The sequence below is a fragment of the Miniopterus schreibersii genome, assembly GCF_964146895.1.
Source record: "Miniopterus schreibersii genome assembly, chromosome: 5".
Classification (NCBI taxonomy): Eukaryota; Metazoa; Chordata; class Mammalia; order Chiroptera; family Miniopteridae; genus Miniopterus; species Miniopterus schreibersii.
This window is the reverse complement of record NC_138106.1, coordinates 46503102-46523107: the sequence shown is the minus strand read 5'-3', so window position 1 is coordinate 46523107 and position 20006 is coordinate 46503102. Positions and strand designations below refer to the sequence as shown.

The window sequence follows — 20006 nt, the reverse complement described above, 5'->3', positions numbered from 1 at the left end:
CATTATCTGTACAAATGGAGCAGAAAATGCAGCCGCCAGGGCAGCTTGTCTTGGCGTGCCTTATCTAGGCTGGGTGCCCTCCCACCCCATTTACCTTCTGATTATGTTTTGTTTCAAGCAGCATTTCCTATAGTGTCCTATGAAACAGTGTTTAGGAAATGTTAAATTGGGGGGGGGGATCAAATGCATTTGAGGCAAGATGCACACTGAATCCCCTTCTGAAATACTCAATAGCACACTAATGGCTCTGAGATGACGTTATTTTGGTATCACAACCAGTTTAATTTCATTTAACTCAGTAATCTTGTAATTTCTAAATTTGTTTAGCAATAGAATAGCAGTCTTGGTTTTTTTTCTGTTTGGTTATTTTCTTACAAAATCGCCATGGAACCGGAATCTCAAAGATGCTATTTTAGTTCATGTTAATAAAAGCTTCGCTCCTCAGCAAGGCTGGGCTGGGAAGGGAGGATGGCCAGCCCTGAGGGCTGACCTGCTGGAACGCAGGCCTGGCTGGGGTGAGGAGCTGGAGGGAGGGGCTGTGGGTGGGGCCATTACCTCTTGGTGCTGCACGCATCTGGGCAGGTTGGGCACTTCTCACACGTTTCCCCGAAGGCTCCTGGCGCTGTGCACTGGCACTGCCCACAGACGCAGTGCCCGCGGTCGCTGCAGATCTGGCCGTCCTTGCCCCGGCACGTGCTGATGTCTGTTGAGCAGTTACAGTTGTCTCCGATATAACCTGTGTGGCACTTGCATTCTCCACAGTGACATTCGCCATGGCCTAAAAGGTGACACAGAGCACATCAGCACCTGGCTGCAGGAACACATAACCACTCACCCCGCACCCAACATGTGCCAGGCACTGGGGACCCAACCGAATGAGACACTGTGCCCTCCGAGTCTGTCTGGGCAGACAGAGGACCTAGAGCTGCCCCAGAGTGACAGGGCAGCTGTGTGGCCGGCTGGGTTTGGGCCTGTGCACCAAGTTGGTCCAGAACTTGGCCAAGCCTTGTCACAGGACCAGGACCCAGAGAGCTTCCTGCCTTGGTGGGTGTGTGGCTTAGTCCCTAAACATGTCCATGGCCCCATCCTCAGAACCTACAAACGTGACCTCAGGTGGCAAAAGAGGCTCTGCAGAGCAGCTGAGCGAAGGACTTTGAGACGGGCAGATTCTCCTGGATTATCCAGGGGGTCCTAAGTGCCACCACGAGGGTCCATTTAAGGGGAAGCAAAGGGAGATGGGCCAACAGAACCAAGACACTGTACTGCTGCCTTTGAAGGCAGAAGAGGCCACTGGCCAAGGAATGTAGCAGGAAGATGGAGATGGTGGAACACGTGCTCCCCCAGATCCTGCCGCCCCAGATCCTCCGGGGCGTCGGGAGGGAGTGCCAATGCCTTGACTTCAGCCCAGTAAAAATGACTTCGGACTCTCACTTCCAGAACTGAAAGAATAAATTTGTGTCTCTTTAAGTCACTAAATTTGTGGGAATTTGGTTCAGCACCATAACAATTTAACACAGCTGTCTCCTTGGGCTTGGCAAGATGCTGAGTTCTTGCTCTGGCCTTAGACCAGCAGCCCAGAGTGGGCAACGGCAGAGCAGGTGCGAGAGCAGGGTGGCCAACACTGATCGGTGCTCACCGCACACACTCGGGCTTCACAGCATAAAAGCAACTGAATCTTACTGCCCTCAGGCGAGGGATCCTTCTCCTCCGCACTTCCCAAGTGATGAAACTGAGACACAGAGAGGTGGAGCAGCTCCATGAAGGTCACACAGCCAGCAACCCTCAAGCCAGTACGCCAACCAGGGAATGTGACTCCAGGTCTGTGGTCTGACTACAGGATCTACTGCCTCTCAGGAAAGAAAGGACAGAGCAGGCTGGAACCAAGATGGGAACCAGCTGAGGTCATCCTGCTCCCCTTGCAGGAGGGACCCCTCATGGGCCTGCAGGGCAGCGGGAGAGTGGAGCTGGGCATCCCCTCAAGGTTCTGCACGTGGCAAGGGCAGGGAAGCGCTCAGCTCAGAGGATTGAGTGTGTGTGTGTGTGCACCAGGCATGTTTGTGTGAGTGAGCATGTGTACTAGGCATGTGTGTGAATGTGTGTGCACCAGGCACATGTGTATGAGTGAGCATGTGCACCAGGCACGTGTTTGAGTGTGTGTATGACAGAGTGAACGTGTGCACCAGGCACCTGTAAGTGGGTGTGTGCACATGTGATGGGCGGTGAGAAGCATGAAGAGTGCCATCTGCCAAGGGGCCAGGAACCAGACAGTTGGTGGATTCACAAGTCTCTACACTAACAGAGGCTGAAAGCAGTGCTATAAATGGCACTTAATTTTTAAAACTCCTCCTAATACTATTGTCACAGCATATTTTCCTTCCTGATGCCATTTTGCTAAAGCTGAAACGAACAGGATCAAGAATGTGTATTCACTGAGCTCCCCCTTACACATGGGCAGGAGACAGGATGGGTGCGGATGGGCATCAGACAGGTGGGGGTCTTGCATTTCACTCCCACACCTGAGTCAGCTATCCTGGGAGCCGGATCCCAGCATCTTCTGTGAGACCACCAGTGAGTGTGACCCACAACTCTGGTCAGGACCTAACCTCAGGAAGCCTCTTCGCCACCACTTACTTCCTGCCCCCTGCCCTCTCAGTGAGCAGGTCAGCTCTGCAGTGCGGACACCATGCAGGTGGCAGGGAGGCCATCTGGAGCAGCCAGGCCTCCCAACCCTGCCAGGCCAACAGCCTCTCCACTCGCTGGGCCAGGGCTCAGAGCCACAGCAGATATGTGCTGGGCCAGAGCGCCCTCCCATCTCACAGGCAGTGCCAAGCAGACTGCTGCCCTCCAGGAGAGGTGAGGAAAGCCAGGCTGGGCCAGGAGGAGGCTGTGCAGTGCGGTTTAACTGCCTGGAAGCTGGTGTGTGGTAGTGTGACGTGTGAGCCACAGGAGAGAGCAGCGCCCCTGCTGGGGGAGAGGAGGGGGGAGGAGAATGGCTTTGGGTGCATAGCTCAACCTGGGGCAGGAGGACTGCAATCTCTCCTCTCCACCAGTCTGTGAACAGCACCAGTTCCAAGCCCTGGCCAGCAGGAAACCACTCCCCACGGGAAGTCTTCCCAAATGAAACAGCTCTAGGCTCCAATCACAAAATTCCCTCAGTCTCCAGCCTCAGGGACCACCACACTGGTCCAGAGCCTGTTTTAAATTAACATGGTTCACTGTCGGGGGTAATTTCCCCCCAATATTCTATTACAAAAATTTCCATACCGGCAGCCAAGCTGAAAAAAGTATACAGTGAGCATTCATCTCACCACCCACATTCCACCCTTAGTACGTTACCTGTTCCTTTATCCCACATCCATCCAGCCCTCCATCCATCACCCATATATTTTTTAAAATGCATTTAAGAGTCAACTGCAGATATCAGTACACTTCAGGGGGAGGTTTTTCTACAGCTCTGGCCCTCTCCAATGGCTTGTACATCACACCATCCCACAGAGCAAACATGCAAAAAGTAAAAGGCATGGTCAGTGCCATACCCACGAGCAGCAAAGGCGGACCCAGGCCAGGGGACTGCTCTGCTTGAGATGCTGAGTGTTGGTTTTCTTCCTACACAAATTGTTTTTGGCACCCATATAAAATTATCCAACTATAACCTGACACAATACTCCAAAGTGTCAAAGAATTCGGAGAGGAAGTACTAGATTATTCTGTGGAGAGTGGGTTTTGGTTGAAGCATGTGTGTGCTGATGGAGAACCTGCTCCCCATGGAGACTGAGCCTCTAAGTGAAAATGATGGCAAACCAGGCAGAGGCACCTGCTGCTCTGTACTTTCCACCAGGACGGTTGATTTGCAGGTAAACCCAGCTGCTTTGGGTACATCTACCGTGCAGGCCCGAGGCCTCCAAACCCCCCCAGGGCCAATGCGGGTGAGTGTGCCCCAGACAGGGATTCAAGTAGAGAGTCAGGAGTCAAGGGCAGGACAGTGGGATTCACCGCTGACGATTCACCAGAAGTCACCTAGGAGAGAAACAGGACTCACCACCAGAGACATAAGCTGTCCCTGAAAGCCTCCCATAGCACCTGAGCATAGCAAAGACACAGTAAGAAAGAACACTGCAAAGAACCCGGGAAGTGGACAGAGCACGCACCCCAGCAAGTGGGAGCCCCTGAGGGACATCAGAAAACCCTTATCCATGTGGCTTTTGACTCAAATATTTGACAATCCCAAAGCTAAGTCCCAGCAAGCCACAACTAGGAAAGAAACCCCGGGCTCTCTGCTTGGTGAAATGGCTGGAGCCACCTGAATGCTTGTCCTCAGCAACCCCCTTGATAGCTCCGGTTTAGTTTTTCAGGTAGCTCATCGCCTTTCAAAGGCAGCTTAAAGCAGCTACGGCAGAGATGCGGCACACGCCACCGCGTCCTCACCTACAGCAGACAGTGCTGCCTAATCACGGGAGTCTTTTCCAGGGAGCCTGGGCTGGGCCTCAGGATCCCCCGCAGCACTGCACCCGAAGTAGATCCTACTGACTCGCAGCACACAAGATACAAGTACTTGCCATCTTGGTTTAGATCATCCAGTCTCCTTTAGAAAGCATGACCCACAGAGAGTGTCAGAAACTACGTAGGTCTGGTTACATTTTATCCTGATCCTAGTGTCTCAGAGCCCGCAGTTGGGCCTCTACCTGCATGTGCGGAGATTTCCCACATCTTCTGGACAGCCCTTGGCCTCTCCTAAAACCCTAGGAGCACGTTATTGAAACGATGAGGGTCACTTGGCCCTGTCCCAAGGACCAATAACCTGTCAATCACCAGAACTGAATGGGGCACCGGGAACGTGATCCTGGCTAACAATACACAGAGGGCCAAGCAACGGCTCTTCATCAAAACAAAGCTCATTGAGAATGCCGTCCCCAGCACCTTGGCAAAGCGAGCTGAATTTAACGGCGCCTGTTTAATTCTGTGCAGACATAACAATATTTTCACTGCACACAGATACGGACGTTGAAGGGCATGTGAAAGTGTTTTGCAAGCTGTGAATTGCTCCATGTGCAAGTTATTATTAGTACTACCTTTGTTAGAATGATTGATAGCTAAATGGACAGGAAGTTGTAAATGTGTCTATTTATACAGAATTTCAGCTCCACAGAATTCAACAGCTTTCCTTCAGCACAACAGTGCTTGTGTGGGCTGGGGGCCAAGGCGCAGCCCCTCGCCTTCTTTCATAAAATAGAAAGGCGGCCATTTAGAGGAAGAGGCCTTGAAGTAGGCTGGGAAGGAGCTGCCGGAAAGGAGGGAGAGGAACCAGTGGCCCGGCAGCCAGGAGGGACGTGAGAGGAAGCCCAGCCCCGGCGCTCTGTGGAGGTCAGGCCGGGCAAGTCCTACGGTGCTGCCGGGCTTGTCTGGGGAGACGGGCGGGCGGATTCAGCCGGCAGAGAGGTGGGGAGTGGTGACAGCCGGGGCAGCTCCGCAGTAGGGGAGGAAGCCGGGAGGAGGGGGGAGGCCGGGACTCTGAGGATGGGATGTATTTGAGCACACTTCTGATTAAAGCAAAAGATTCAGAAGAGAGTTTTGGGGAGATGGGAGAATCGAGTGAATGGCAAACTCCACAGAGATCACAGCAGAGAAAGATGCAGGAGGAGAGGACGCGCTGAGGGGGGCGGGCTGTGGCCGGGGAGATGTTCCCGCAGTGCAGTTCCAGGTCGTGCCGATCAGCTGTGTGAAAGGCCATGGGGCTGTGCTGGAACCAAGTTCAAGTCTGTCCCCCCACCATCTGCTGTGTTGCCTTGGGCAAGTCCCCAAACCTGTGTGATGATCTGTTTCCTAATGTCAATGAGGACGGTGCCTTCCTCGTGGGAATGTTGCTAAAAATGTGGGCACTGTTAAGGCTCCCACACGGTATCTGGCCCATGAGGGGGCTCAGGGAGTGGCAGCTGGAATTGCTGGGCCTCCACTGGAGCTGAGCAATCAAGGGACTCAGAGGGTAGTGGACAGCTTTCCACAGGGAAATGCAGTGGACAGTGGGACTTGGGGGGAAGGGGTGAGTGTGAGGTGGAATGTAGGGGTGACCAGGAGGTCGGTAAGTGACAGAGATGGGGACAGGTCGAGGACTATGCAGTGGGAGGGCACAACCTCAAAAGAGGGGAGAGCCTCTGGAGGGTGGAAACAAAGACCTGAAGGGAGCCCTGAGGAGGGAGACAAGTGCTGACTGGGTGTGGGCAGGGGCCAGCACCCCACAACCTTCCCCAGCAATGCTCTTGGGGACCATCAGGGAAAGGAGGGGGTGGGGCTGTCTGCACAGTCTAAGGATGGCGAGGACGCTGTTCGCCACGGCGCACGAAGGGTGGTGAAGAACAAAACTGGATACAAGGACACACTTAGAAAATGGGGCAGTGGAGTGGTTAACACAAGACCTCTGGGACCAGAGTGCCTGGGTCACCTCCTGAATCTGCTACTTACTAGCAGGAACGAATGTTTAACCCCTCTGGATCATGGTTTCTTCATTTTTAAAATGGGGCTAATAAAAATGCCCCCCCTGTAGGGTTGTTGTGTGAGTTAAACCACTTGATCTGTACAAAGCACTTGGCGTTGGCATATAGTAATTGCTCAATAAATGCTGCTACCTCCATCATCATCATCATTGTTGTTATAATGGGAGTGAGGGGAGGGGAAGCATTTTCTGGGAGCTCAGATCAAAGACTTTCAGGGTTAAAAGCTTCTATAAAGTTACCTAATCCACACCCAGCCTGAAGGGATAACACCTGGGGCCCCCAGAGCTTTCGTGGGGAGGCTGACAGGCTGAGGTGCCCGAGGCCCTGTTGGGGAGCCCCACCGAGGATAGCAGGGACTGCAGAGCCAGCCAGTGAGGGAGGGGACCGAACCTGGCCCTCAGCAGGAAGGGACAGCTAGCCGTCTGAGGCAGAGCTGTCCATATCGTCTCTCCACAGCTAGTCCAAAAATAGCTCCCACCAGCTCAGGAATGCACTGTGGCCTCCCTCGGTGGCAGCTTCCGTCCCCTCCAAGAGTCCACTCAGGCTGGCAGGGAGGACTAGCTCAGTTCCTGAGGCAGGAAGGAGCCTCCGTTTCTCCTTTCTCATGTTCCTGTCTCCCTCTCCCTCTCTCTCTGACACCAGGTACGTGATCACTTCCTCTCCCATTGCTTCCTCTTAGTTTCTGCCTCTCACAGCAGCCCACTCTCCACTCTCCTCGGGCCCCCAGCGGCCCTCTCCCTCCCTTTCCCTCTCAGCCCGTCTGCCCCACAGCCTGCCCCACAGCCTGCCCTCCCTCTCAGAACCAAGCCAGCCATGTAACCAGGAAGCAGCACCGAGAAAACAGGAAGGGGGGAGCCCTGGAAGGCCTTCTCTCATTTGGGGTATTTCCCTGTCACTGGGAGTCAGGTCTAGTCTATGTTCTGGGCACCTCTGGGTGAAACCCTGGGCCCAGCTCCCACAACTCTCCAGCAACCTCTCCAACAACTGTGTTAAAAGGAGCAAGAAACCAACTCGTAGCTTCCAGTCGCAGGGTCTGTGGGACCCAGGGGCCCAGAGACTCTGCTGAGCCAGGGCAACTGGGGGCAGATCCCACAGCCCTGCCCTCTTCGGCACCAGGCGGGTGTTCGGAGCCCCCTCTCTGAGCCAGTGGACATACAGCAGAGGCACCCTCGTTGTCACAGACATCCCGGAACCCACACAAATCTCCATGGAGAAACGAAGCCAGACGTGGGCTGACCTCTCCGTGGTCAAACCCACACACAGGCTGGCTTGCAACGGGCACGGCCCCTCTGTCCGGGGCTTCGGCACAGGAAGGAGAGCTCCTCCTGGGACGTGCCCTTCCTGATTCTTTGCTGACAGGCAGGTTACTGTTACGTAACAGGCTTCCCCTGTCCTGAGCGTCCCTGCTCGGCTGGGCCGTGTCTCCGAGTCTGGTCCCTGTGGGAATGTACCCCTCCCACCACTTTATCTTTCCCTTCCATACACGGGCTTTGGTTCCAAAAGAGTGAAAAACGGAGATTCCCAGCTCCTTCACAGGAGCCTTAGCCTAGCTCCGGGCACTTCAGCAGAAATGGAACAAACCTCCCGGGGGCAAGAGAGAAGTCCCCCTGCAAGCAGTGTCCTCACCGCAGGCTTCCTCAGCCTGCAAACATGGGCTTGCGATGAGTGACTGGCCGGAGAAGCTGTGGGCCGAGGCCGCCCCCCAGGAAGCGCAGCCCTCGGGTTCACCCCAGCCCCACCCCAGCTCCTGCAGAAAGTCTCCCTGCCCAGCTCAGCCCTGTCCTTGTCCCTCCACCTGAAACTCCATGGAACTGCTGGGTTGTGGATGGCCTCTCGGAGTGGGTGCTACTGGGCAACCTCAGCCACCCATGTGCTGCTCCTCACCCCGAGACTTCAGGGGAGCAGGAGGAAAAAAGGGGCAGGACGTGGCCACAGTCCAACGGGCTTTGCTCCTCAATTCTGTTCTTTCATATCGTTCGGATTTCATGTCTCAGGGCGAAAGACCCCGGAGATGGCGACAGCGATGCCTCCTTAGTCTCAGGGCAGCTGCCGCTGTCCTTGGCTTAGTGTCGACGACCAGCCCTGGGGAGGTGAGTGGGCAGCCCCCTGCCAGGCGCCCCCTGCCCTCCTCTGCCGGCCGCGCAGCGGGGCGGCGAATGCGGCCACTGCGGGCCAGGGAAGGGGACGGGCTCTGAGCCCAGCCTCCCGAACCTCAGCGTGACTTTCGGAGGTGACAGCACTGGCTAGAAAACGGACCCCGCTGTCCGAGTCCAGAGCCTTCTCGAAGGACAGCTCGGCCTTTCTGGCCTCATACCTGGTTTCTCAGCGCGGCGCCCAGGCGCCAAGTCCCCTAATTACCACCGCACTTCACACGCGAGCGGCGAGGAAGAGGCCTGTTCTCTGGCCCGACTCTACATATCACAGGGAGATTAAATACTCAGAAACCTAAACATATACGTTCTTTTTTACAGGCAAAAGGAAAGAAACCATTATTTGTACAGTTGATCCTGGAAAATATATGGTTTATATGATGCCGTCTTTTAAATGCCGTCTTTTAAAGGTTAAGGTAATGAAGGGAAGATGGAAAAACCCCATGTTCGTTAATGAACTCACCTTCCTAGGTCAAAGAAGTCTGTAAACAACTGAGTGAGATGAACCGGCGTCCCCAGGGGACCGGAGAATGCTGACTCACACACACAGAAGGCCTGTGGCCAACAAAGGTGCCTCTGATCGACACTGAGCCTGGCTAAGCCTGCCAATCTGCCTGGCAGGCACTGCTGGGGGAATGCCAGCCACATGTGAGGAGACACGAATTCAACAACCTCTTGGTCGCAGCCACAGGATGTGAGGGTTACTATTTTCAACCTGGAAAGCTCTCAGGGCGCTGTGGTTGGTTAGCAGCTGCATATTCCACCCGCGGCCGGCCGCCGCTCACAGCCTGGTGCAGCGGCCTCAATGGACGGAGTTGGTTTGGAATGTCACAGGAGTGGCCACGCTGACGCCTGGGATGGCAGGAAGCAGCCGCCCGGAAGGGAGCACCCAGCTCCCGAGGGTTAGGGGAGGTGGGCTTTTCTTGGGTCAAGGCTTTGGGCCAACCTTGGTGAGGAGTGTGGCCAACATGCCAGTTCCCTCAGCCACAGCCTCCCCACATGGGTCAGATCAGTAACAGCCACATCAATCTCCTGGAAGAGTGTCAACAACTAAATGAGATCATCCTGTCTAAAGTATTTTACAAATAAAACAGGCTAACAAAGGTTCACTTGAGGAAAGTGGGGTCAGCATAATCTACAACAGCCGGACACCTGCTGAACACTACAAGGAACACGAGGAGCTTTTCATTAAGTAATAATCACAGGACAGGGCCCTCAGCTGGTCCCCTGGTCCACGTGTGTCCTTCAGCCTGGTCCGCTGGGTCTGATATATTCTTATGTAACCCAGAGACACTCACTTAGGGAAACAGAGACCAAATGTTTCCTAAAATTTTCTGAAATAAGGAGCACTTATTAGGTGAGACTTGGAAAATGTGGGCTAAGTGCTTGGGTGGTTGCAGGGATGCTGAACTGGTAATTCAGATATTTGGGAAGGGTCTCAATCAAAATAAGTAAAATTAGGTGGGAGTTAGGTCACTCTTACTTGCAAGATTCTCCTCGTCTGAATCTATAATCAAGAATCACAGGAGCTTTAGTCTAGGTTCTGGGCCTCAGTTTCCCCAAATGTAAACAGTCAAAGCAGGTACTACACAGTTGACCCAGTGACTGGTGGCATTACAAAAGGCATGAGATGCACATAATCCCACTACTAGTGCTTGTTCATGATGAGTGCAAAATACTAACAAATTAGCCTGTTTCCCAAGAAACAAAAAGGATATTAAAATAGATTCTCCTCGCATTACTACATTCTCCTATTGTTGCACAGTGATGTCGAATAGCACACCAACCTGGGAAGTACATTTCTTTAGCTTGGGGACAGTGGAGTCATCTTATCAAGATGGTAGTGGTTGTGGGCTGGGGTGATAGGAGGCCCCCTCCTGCAGGTCAGAGGACAACAGGCAGGGCTCAGAAAGGCGCCCTGGAGAAAAGACTCAAAAATTCCAGCAGGTCAGGCTCGCTCAGAGCAACTGCCAGACACCAGGGAGCAGCTGGATCTGGGTGGAGTTCTTAGGTCAGTGTTCTGAGAGTCAAGGACACTCACCCCAAAGGAAAACAGGGCTCCATCCAGTCCTGCCCCACCCGGCCAGAGGCACTGAGCGCAGAGGCCTGTAACCAATGATGTCACAGTTTCCAAAATCAAGACCAAACTCAAAGTGATGGCTCAACACCCAAGAAGTGGAACCAAAGGGACCTTAGGAATAACTCTTTCTGCCACCAGAGGTGTCTTGTAGTTTTCAAGTTAACTAAAAATAAAAATTTTTCTAATGTGTTACTCTATAATATCAAAAAGCTAATTACACCGAAATCGGTACATGACATTCACGTGTCTTCCTAGGATCTTCCTGTGCTTTTGAAATTTCACTATTTACTTCACAAGCCAAACTTCATGACCTTGAGGACCAGGCCTGAAGTTCAGAGGTCCTCCTATTCACACGCTTCCCTTTCAAGTAGAGAGAGAAGGGCAGTGAGGTGAAATCCAATGCTTAGATCACTCCATTGTCACAATCATTGGTGAAACATCATAAGATGTTTCTAAAAACAAGATCTGAGCAGTGAGCAAGGGCAGTAAGAAAACTCCATTCCCAGAGCTAAGCTCAGAGCATGGAACTGGGCAGATTCTCAAAGGGGCTTCCTAATACTTTCTTGTCTTTTAAGATCTCATATAAATCTGGATGGTGAAGGGAGAAGCTTAAAGGATTCAGATCCTCATTCCTCAATCCCAGAAAGTTTCTGAGAAGTGGAAAATTCCAGGGGCCACATGAAATTAGAAATTAATTCAAGAGTACAAGCAACTCCAACTCTGTCCCCAGGGCACCCACTACAACTTGGCAGATGAGGGCTGCTCAATGAGCTCTTGTTGACTGAGAAGAAAGCAGCAACCTACCTAAAACAAAATGACCATAGTGAGAGATCCTTGTTTCCATATCTGTAACTGCACTGTCTAAGATCAGATACTTATTAAGCTCTGGTGTTTCCAAAGAGCCTTCTCCAACGACAAGCTGCAGAAGCTATCTGACTCCGGATCTAAGCAGCCCAGCTCACTTGGTTTACATGACTGGTCTGAAAGATGCATTGTTTCCTTATATGACTAAGTCCTACATTCAGTTCCCTTTTGACTTTCCTTTGAACTTGAGCAATGTCTGGATACAGATGGAATAGTTAGAGAATTCCTGACCATGAGATACCTATTGGGAACTTCCAAAACCAATATGTTTTGGTGCCATAAATATCTCCGATGCTTACCTGGCTGTAAGAAAATGTTCTTACAGGAAGGGGATGAGCAGGTAATAACCTTGATGCAATACCCCTGGGGAAGAGGCAGCGTGCAAGGAGTTTTACAGTAGCACCCTATCTGATGTTCACAACGACCCTCTGGGGCGTCTGTAGAGAGGGTCCATGAAGAGCCCAAGGTCACAGAGGCAGAAAAGGGCACTGCCAGGCTTAGATCTGAACATGCACTGGTCCTCAACCATTCCGGGAAATGGTCTTAGGTGGAAATACCTTTACTAATTATGGGTATATCATTCCTCATCATCATAGTTACTGAAGAATCCTGTAACAAGTTGTTCTCAGAAACACTGTATTCTCAGTACCCCCAAATGGAATAAAAGTCTCACGGCCTTCGCTGAGATGTGCACAGTAAGGATTCATGTACCACCAGGTGAGGGAAACTGCTGCACAAGACATGCCTTTGAGGGAGACAGGCTTTATCTAGAAAATATATATATATTTGCATCCTTACATTTACAAATAGCACCTGGTAACCACGAACAAACTGAGCAGAGATTAATATACGTGAAAAATAGCTGAAGGACTTTCTAGGCCTCCCACCTGGGGCACACAATGGTAGCCATCCTGGGAAACTAAATATGTCAAATCTTGGTTCATCCAAAAGGTCCTTTGGGAGGCCTTTGTCATGGAGCCACACTCGAGATGGTCCTGCAACAAGTCATTTATAAAATATGCACATTGCAGGGGAGTGACAGAGGTACAGCCATGCCCACAGCCTTGGGAATGGCCACCAAGCTGTGACTCTTAGTGTGAAAATTGCATTTCCGGAGAAAACAGTACAAATATGCTGAGAAGTCCTTTTATAAACACATCTGGAAAACTGCTGCCACAGGAAGTGTTTCATTTAGCAAGAATCAAGAGGTCCAGAACCAAGCCACAAGGTCAGAGGCATCTTTAACGGGGGAGGTTTAGCAGAACCTTGTGAAGCCTTCTGGAAGCCATCCGCCCAGGCCCAGAACTTGTGCTTAGATGCCGGCTCTGCCACTGGGACTGAAAACTAGTGTCACCATGTCATTCTCCATCTTTTTATGTTTGGGAGAGAACTGCAGATGCCTCTTGACCTCTAATAACCTGCCACATATTAAATTTTATATATATATGTGTGTGTGTGTGTGTGTGTGTGTGTCAAATAGCTTGTTAGATAAAGTAAAATATATGAGAATTTATTTAGATTACTTTGGGCATCCCATAGTCACATGACCAAAAGGGTTCTGTTCTTAATTCTATTGTCTTATTTGATTTAAATTCTCTCAATATGTGAATCCCAAGAAGTAAGCTGGTCATTAGCAAAGTATTCATTGTACCCCAGTGCAGTCACTTTAAGCAGAGACTGCCAAAAACATCAGAGTTGAGACTACTTTCAACACTTTACCATAAAGGACTAACTCGAACCCCAGGAAATGGACTGTCTGGGTACAGAAACCAGCAAAGAACAACAAAAGTCTGAGCAATAATCTTTTATGACAATAAAAACAACTTCCCATATTCTACTAGTAGAGGGACTCTGAAGGGTCAACACGTTACGAGACTCCAAAGAACAGAAACGCTCCCGATGGCCCCGTGGAGCTCCCTCTGCACACACAGGAATGGCCTGTGGACCGACCCACTCTGAGTTGTTGCCTCCAGAAACCGCAGGGAGGCACAGCAGCCCCGACTGCGCACGCATTCCCACGAGTGTGTGTCACAAAAGTAATAAGACGGTTGTTCAATTGCTTCCAGACCTTAGTTTGATCTGCCTCATCACTTTTATGATGGGTAACATACTACAAACCTGTAATTGCCTGTATTTCCCGCTCACTCCTGGCTCTTGGTGGGGGAGCTGTGGGGAAGGACTATAAGCCTCTTACAGACAGAGAGACCAGGGATAAGTAGGAGTTTCTCCGGGACGTCCCACCAGTTCTGGCCTGGCTCTGCCTCCGTCCTGGTCTGAAGACAAACCACAACCACACAGTCCCCTTGTAGGACAGGCCGCAGGGCCAAGGGGTGAGAAAGACTGAGAGATAGCTGAAGTCAGCTGCCTGCGAGTCTCTGAGTCAGCAGCTTCAAGACCAGAGTGGTTATTGGGAAATAGGCTTCTCTCCCACGAAAAACCCCAAATGTAGCAGCAGCCAAGAGCTCAAAACCAATACACACAGTCCTGGGGTGGGAGCCCCAAGCTGGCCACAGGTGCCGAGGGACTGGGGCTGGAGCCCCTCCCCCACCCGCTCACAGCTGCCTCGGGGACAAGTGGAACGAAGAGCTGGGAGCTACATGGATGTTCAAGGGGCGGCTGCCTGGACGCATAATCAAGTCCTGCCTGGAGTGGCTCGGGTTCAAGTCTTCCTCAATAATCAAAACAACGACCTCATTCCAGAAACTGCTTTCCTGGGAAGACTTGGATAGCCTCGCCCTGCAGTGTGAGGTGGCTCCTGAAGTGCGGGGAAAGGCGGCTCACCGGGGAAGCAATGGAAAGAGTCAAAATGTCCTAGTCGAGGGCGAGGTAAGGTAACTGAACTGTAAATGCTCCTTAGGATATAACAGTCTGTGAAAAAAGCAAAATACAAAATTGTACACAGCCACAGACACACTAACTTAGAAAAAGTTTAGAAGGAAAAACACTCTTAAAGTACGAGTGATGGAATCCTAAGTGTATTTCTTTCTACTCCAGAATATTCTAGACCTCAGAAGAATCATCCGGCTACCCAGTCATTCTCTTGACGGAGCACACGTGACCGAGGAGGGTGAAAGGAGGTCCTTATCTGCTTCAGCAGGTGGTCCACATTAGTCCCAGTCACCAAGAGGGAGACGGATGGCACAGAATGACCACGCACCCGTTGATTTCCTGGTATTTTTCAGTTTTCTTTAAGACTGTGTATGGCTTTCCTAATGGGAGGAAGACACGGCACCTCAGCAATCCCGGGAAGGTAGTAACTTGATGCATCCTGCACGTGGGAGCCTCAGGCTTCTCAAACCCCCCTTTCTCCACCCAGGGGCAGGGGAGCCTGGAGATACCACAGGGCTGCATGGAGCGGAGGGGCAGAGAAGCGCACCGGGCCCGGCAGGCCTCTGACACGCGATTAACTCAGAACTGTGCGTTCTGGAGGCTCAGCAGAAGAGCTGCATTTTCACTCAGCTATAGAATATTCCTGTTTTCAAAGCAACAAGTTTTCACTATGGAGCCACTCACACCTCATCTTGCACCTGCCCTGCACCTCCGGGCCCCATTCACAGAACTGTCACGTCTGAGAGAGGAGGCCTCTACCACACAGGGGCCCTGCTTCCTGCCAAGCACGCCAGGTCCTGCACCTACATCTTCTTCAAATATCAAAACAGTGCAGAAACAGGGGTGTTGCCCATTTTACAGACAGGAAACCTGAAAGTCCAGGACAACCCAGGCAGTAGGCTGATAAACTGTGGGGACGGAGCGAGCGTGTCGCCTGACTTAAGCCCTCGCTCGCAGGCAACACGGATGCAGCAGCCTCTGGATGAAGACCTATCAGAGGATTATTTCTGGCTCCCGAGGGGAAAGGAGGGACAGTTCTGTGAAAATATTTGCTAATATGTTTAAAAACAAAACAAACACTGCTGAGAGCCAATTGCACACACTGCCAGGCTTCTCGGAGCTTTTATGGTAGCTGCTCAAGGGACTGGAAGCTCCATCCCAGCACGCAGGGGCTCTGAGGCAAAGCCCAGAGATCTACAGGGGGAGGCCGCCCCTCCAGCACAGGGCAGCAGCTGTGGCTCCCGGAGCCGTGTGGCACTGACTCACAAGGAAGCCGGTGGCCAGCCAGCCCTCCTTTTGTGCCAGGCAATGTGCTAGGTGCTTCATCCACATTCTCTTATTGCTCAGAACACCTCTGTGCCCACAGCGACCCAGCCGCGTGTGGTGTTATTATAGTCAGAGACAGGTCTGCCTGATCCTAAGCACGCTTTCTGCTGACCCAGACAGAGCCAGCCAGCTAATCCAATCTATCATCTCCTTGACAGGGAAAGAATGGACGGGCCCCTGTTGCATGTTCAGCACATCAAACCCTAACTCTTCTAACGGCATTCAAATGTCCTGCACTTTCTGGAGTAATTCCAATTTTGAACATGTTGGTCCCACTGCACCCATGGGTGTGCTCCTGCTAGTCTCATGGTGTGGGCAGCCCGGGGAGGCCTCGCTTGCTGACCCACATCTGCACAACCCTCAGCACCTGCTTCTTCCCTGGAGGGATGGGTGCTCCTCTCACAGTGACGGCTCATTTATATGTTGTGATTCGCTTCACATACTTGTGCTTCATCTTCCCGGCTGCTCTCTAAGTTCCTTTCTCACCAACACTTCCCGACTGGAAGGCCATTCTCAAGGAAGGAATCGTAGAAACAGACTACACAACAGAATCCACAGCAGCAGAAACTACAATCCTACCTGAAATGGTTCTGCCTCCTCTACTTGCAGTGGCCGGTGTTGGATGGAACAACCCTTTGGAGACACGATTTTGCACTATCTCACCAGAATGCAACTCTCAGAACGGGAACTGCCCAGCTGTAATTTAATTGGAATCCACATAAAGTCCTAAGCCTAGATTAAAAAACTTAAGTGCTCAAACATGACACAATAAAAACTTGGCTGGGCTATACTTCCAAAAATTTAAAAACTTCAAGTTTTGGTAGTAAAGTTAAAAACAATGTCAATAGCATAATGTGATTGTTGAAAAGAAAAGTGAATGTATCGTTAGGATGTGTCAATGGAAGTGGCATGTGCAGATCACAGGAAGCAAATGCTTGCCCGAGCCCTGGGCTGAGCCTTGGTTATACAGGATAAATACTGTGCTCAATTCTGAGACCATGCGGCACAAAACAGAAAGCCCTCCTGGAGAAGCCTGGAGGAGAACAGAGGAACATAAAGACGTTTCCAGATGTTTCACAGGCTGTCAGGTGGAAGAGGGGGTCTAGAATGAGAACAATTGGGTGAAAGTAATGGAGAAACAATCTTTGTTCAATATAGGAAGAAACTTTCAAACCCTGTCTGTGGGAGGGAGAATAGGGCCCCCCAGAGACATCCATAGCCTAATTCCAGAGCTGTGTCTATGTTACTTGACATGGTAAAAGGGACTTTGAAAATGTAATTAAGTCAAGGACTTTGAGGTGGAAGACTTTCCTGGATTATCCTTTTGGGTCCAACAAAACTGCAAGGCTCCTTATAATAGGGAGGCAGGAGCAAGCGAGCGAGAGATGTGGCAACAAAGCTGAGACTCTTTCTTAGAGCCAGAAAAGCTCTGCGGATGCTGCTCTGCTTGCTCTGAAAATGGAGACAAGTCTATAAGCCAAGGGATGCTGATGGCTCCTAGAAACCAGAAAAGGCCAGGAAACGGATTCTCCCCTAGGCCTTTAGAAGGAACACAGCCCTGCTGACACCCGGATTTTAGCCAGATAGCATCCATCCCAGACTTCTGACTTCCAGAACTTTAACAGGATAAATTTGTGTTGTCTTCAGCCACTAAGTTATTGGTACTTGTTAAAGCAGCAATAGGAGATGAATGTGACATCTAACAAGGGAATAATCACCACCAGCTCCAGTGAGCTCCCTGTCCCAGGAGGCAATCAAGAAAAGGCGGAACGTCTAGCTGTCAGGAATGCTGTGGAGGCCAAGTCCTGGGTGACTCATGACAGGCGCCTCCAACTCTGAGTCCACGTCATATGGCAGCACCTTCTCCTGCATTTTTTGACACACTGGTCCCCACTCCCAGGCCTGGTGGTGGGCAAGGCTTGCCCTGGTCTCCTCCCAGGACAGTGGTAGTAAGTTAAAGGCATGCTTTGGGGGATGTCCTCACAGCGCGTGGGCCTGGCTCAGAGCAAAGTGCTTGCCCAGGGTGCCTACCTGAGCAGAGGACTCCCTTGTTCCTGGCACAGGAGAAGTTGTCGCACTCGCAGAAAGGCCCGTAGATCTTCCCGAACTCGCTCTCGAAGCAGGAGCACTGGCTGCAGCTGCACTCCCCGCGCCCGCTGCACAGGGGCTTGCCCTCCGCTTCCCGGCACAGGCTCTGGTACCCGCTCTGGTTCTCCCCTTCCTGGCACTCGCACCTGCTGCCCAGGTAGCTGGGGTTGCACTCACACAGGCCGCAGACGTAAGTCCCGTTCCCGCTGCACCTGGGGCTGTCCGGCTCCAGCCCCGCGCTGCAGCTGCACTTGCAGTTGTAGGTGACCCCCACCTCCAGGCTGTCCCGGAACCCCACCGGCCGCAGCGTGAACGTGTGCTCCGTGTGTCTGCCGGGGCAGCTCCGGGCCTCCACAGACACCTCAAAGGACGCCTGGGCAGAAAGAAGAGGGGGGACATTGTGCGCACAATGAGTCAGGGTATCTGCATTGCCTCCCAATATCCCAGAGACCTGGCCCGAGAACAGTTCCTCCGAGGTCCCCAGGGGAGAGCTGTGGCTAAACCCACCCCTGTCCACGCACACGGGCCCCAGGAGGAAGAGGCCCAGGCGAGCCAGCTCCCACCCTTGATCAAGGAAGACAATTAGGCTTGCCAATGTCTGACCGGCACGGTGCTTGGTTCCTGAATGTTCATTGTCTTTTTAATCCTCACAACCCTGAGGAAATGACTTCCACAGAAAGACAGACTCACTCACGGGTACACAGTTCTTTTCTTCCCCTTTCTTTTCACGTCTAGCCTACCCTCTCCCCATCTACATTTTGAAAATCATTTACTGGGTGCTTCCTCTGTGCCACGCACTGCGTCACATGCTCCCTGAGTGCATGGGTGCCAGGGTCCACAGACCCCTCTGTAGAAAGGTTTCCTCCCTGCTGGAGAAGGGACAATAGGATACCTGGGTCCCCCTCCCAGCGCACCTGCCTCCTCACAGGCACGCCTAAAAGGACACGAGTGGTTCTCACGGCTGCATCTTTCTTAATCAGCCCACGGCCCTGAGGTCATGAAGTCTTTGCTCATGAAATGGTGCCACGCACGAGGACTGTTTCTTTTTAAATAAAGCATGTAAAGAAGCATTGCTAACTCCTGAGCTACTTTTGGGTTGCCTTAGAAACAGGCAGCAAGGTGGACCAAGCTGGCGGCAGGTGGCAGGAAAGATGCCCATTAGCTGCCCACTGGGCTGCAATGTGAGGAAAGCGAGTGCCCTGCTCGATGTGATTCTCCCAGGAAACAGACCATCATTTCTTCACCTACCCTCCTGCCACTGAGAAAGGAGCCACGTGTGGTTAGAATCATCCAGCACTGCCCTCGGAGCAGGGCACTGTGGAAATCCACAGACAGGGAGCTGGCATGCCCTGACCAAACATGTCCTGAAGTGCTTTTCCCTGTATGGTGGTGCTTCTCCCCTGAACAGTGGTGGTGCTTCTCCCTGAAAGGTGGTGCTTCTCCCCTGAACAGTGGTGGTGCTTCTCCCTGAAAGGTGGTGCTTCTCCTCTGAATGGTGGTGCTCCCTACACAGACAGAGGCCTGGGCCGACTCTAGAAACTGATTCACCACGTCTGGCCCAACTGTCTTTATTTTTCAAGTCTCCTTCGATCATTCTAAAGCTCAAAACTGGATTAGGAATCACCTTTAGCTACTGTTATTCTTAATTCTATTATTGGCATTGGAATACAGCTGAGGTTTAAGAAGTCACCAATAACTTGCTTTACGGGGCACTCTTTAGGTAATGAAGTGTACTTTTGGAAAACACTGAATATTTTTTTCTAAATGTTCTACAGATCCCTATCACTTTGGGATCTTTACTAATTCTAAAAAGCCTCCCTTCAGATTCTGTGACATCTAGGGACACCCCAGGGTGGGGGCGGGGGTGTGAGAGACTGAGGAGAGAGGAAGACCCAGCTCTCTAGGTCCTAGAGATAGTCCTGCTTGGTAGCAAGCTACAGACTCAAGGAACTCGACAACAGACACCCAGGAGTCAGCGTTAGCCAAAGGACGTCACAGGAGATGACAGGTGAGCTGAAGACGACCAGGAGCCAGGTCAGAGGACACTGGGATAACCAAGCCAGCTGCAGAGAGTTGGGACTAGCTCACCCCAACCTTAATGTGTATGTGGGAGGAGGGGACAAAAAGAGGGATTGACAAAAGCAAGTTCAGGACTTAGTTCCCAGGCCCTGAGGTATACGT

At 51.8% G+C, this 20006-nt stretch overlaps 1 protein-coding gene across 2 annotated transcripts in view; it reads right to left on the bottom strand.

Annotated features, from left to right (window-relative positions):
• The window catches only part of ITGB5 (integrin subunit beta 5), a 102541-nt gene that overhangs the window by 9419 nt on the left and 73116 nt on the right, over positions 1 to 20006 (bottom strand). For both annotated transcript variants that reach the window (XM_081139432.1, XM_081139433.1), the window contains exons 10-11: positions 17769 to 18198; positions 556 to 778 (exon numbers count right to left, since the gene is read on the bottom strand). In XM_081139432.1, coding sequence (XP_080995558.1) covers positions 556 to 778; positions 17769 to 18198 — 653 coding nt within the window. The remainder of the gene's footprint in view (positions 1 to 555; positions 779 to 17768; positions 18199 to 20006) is intronic.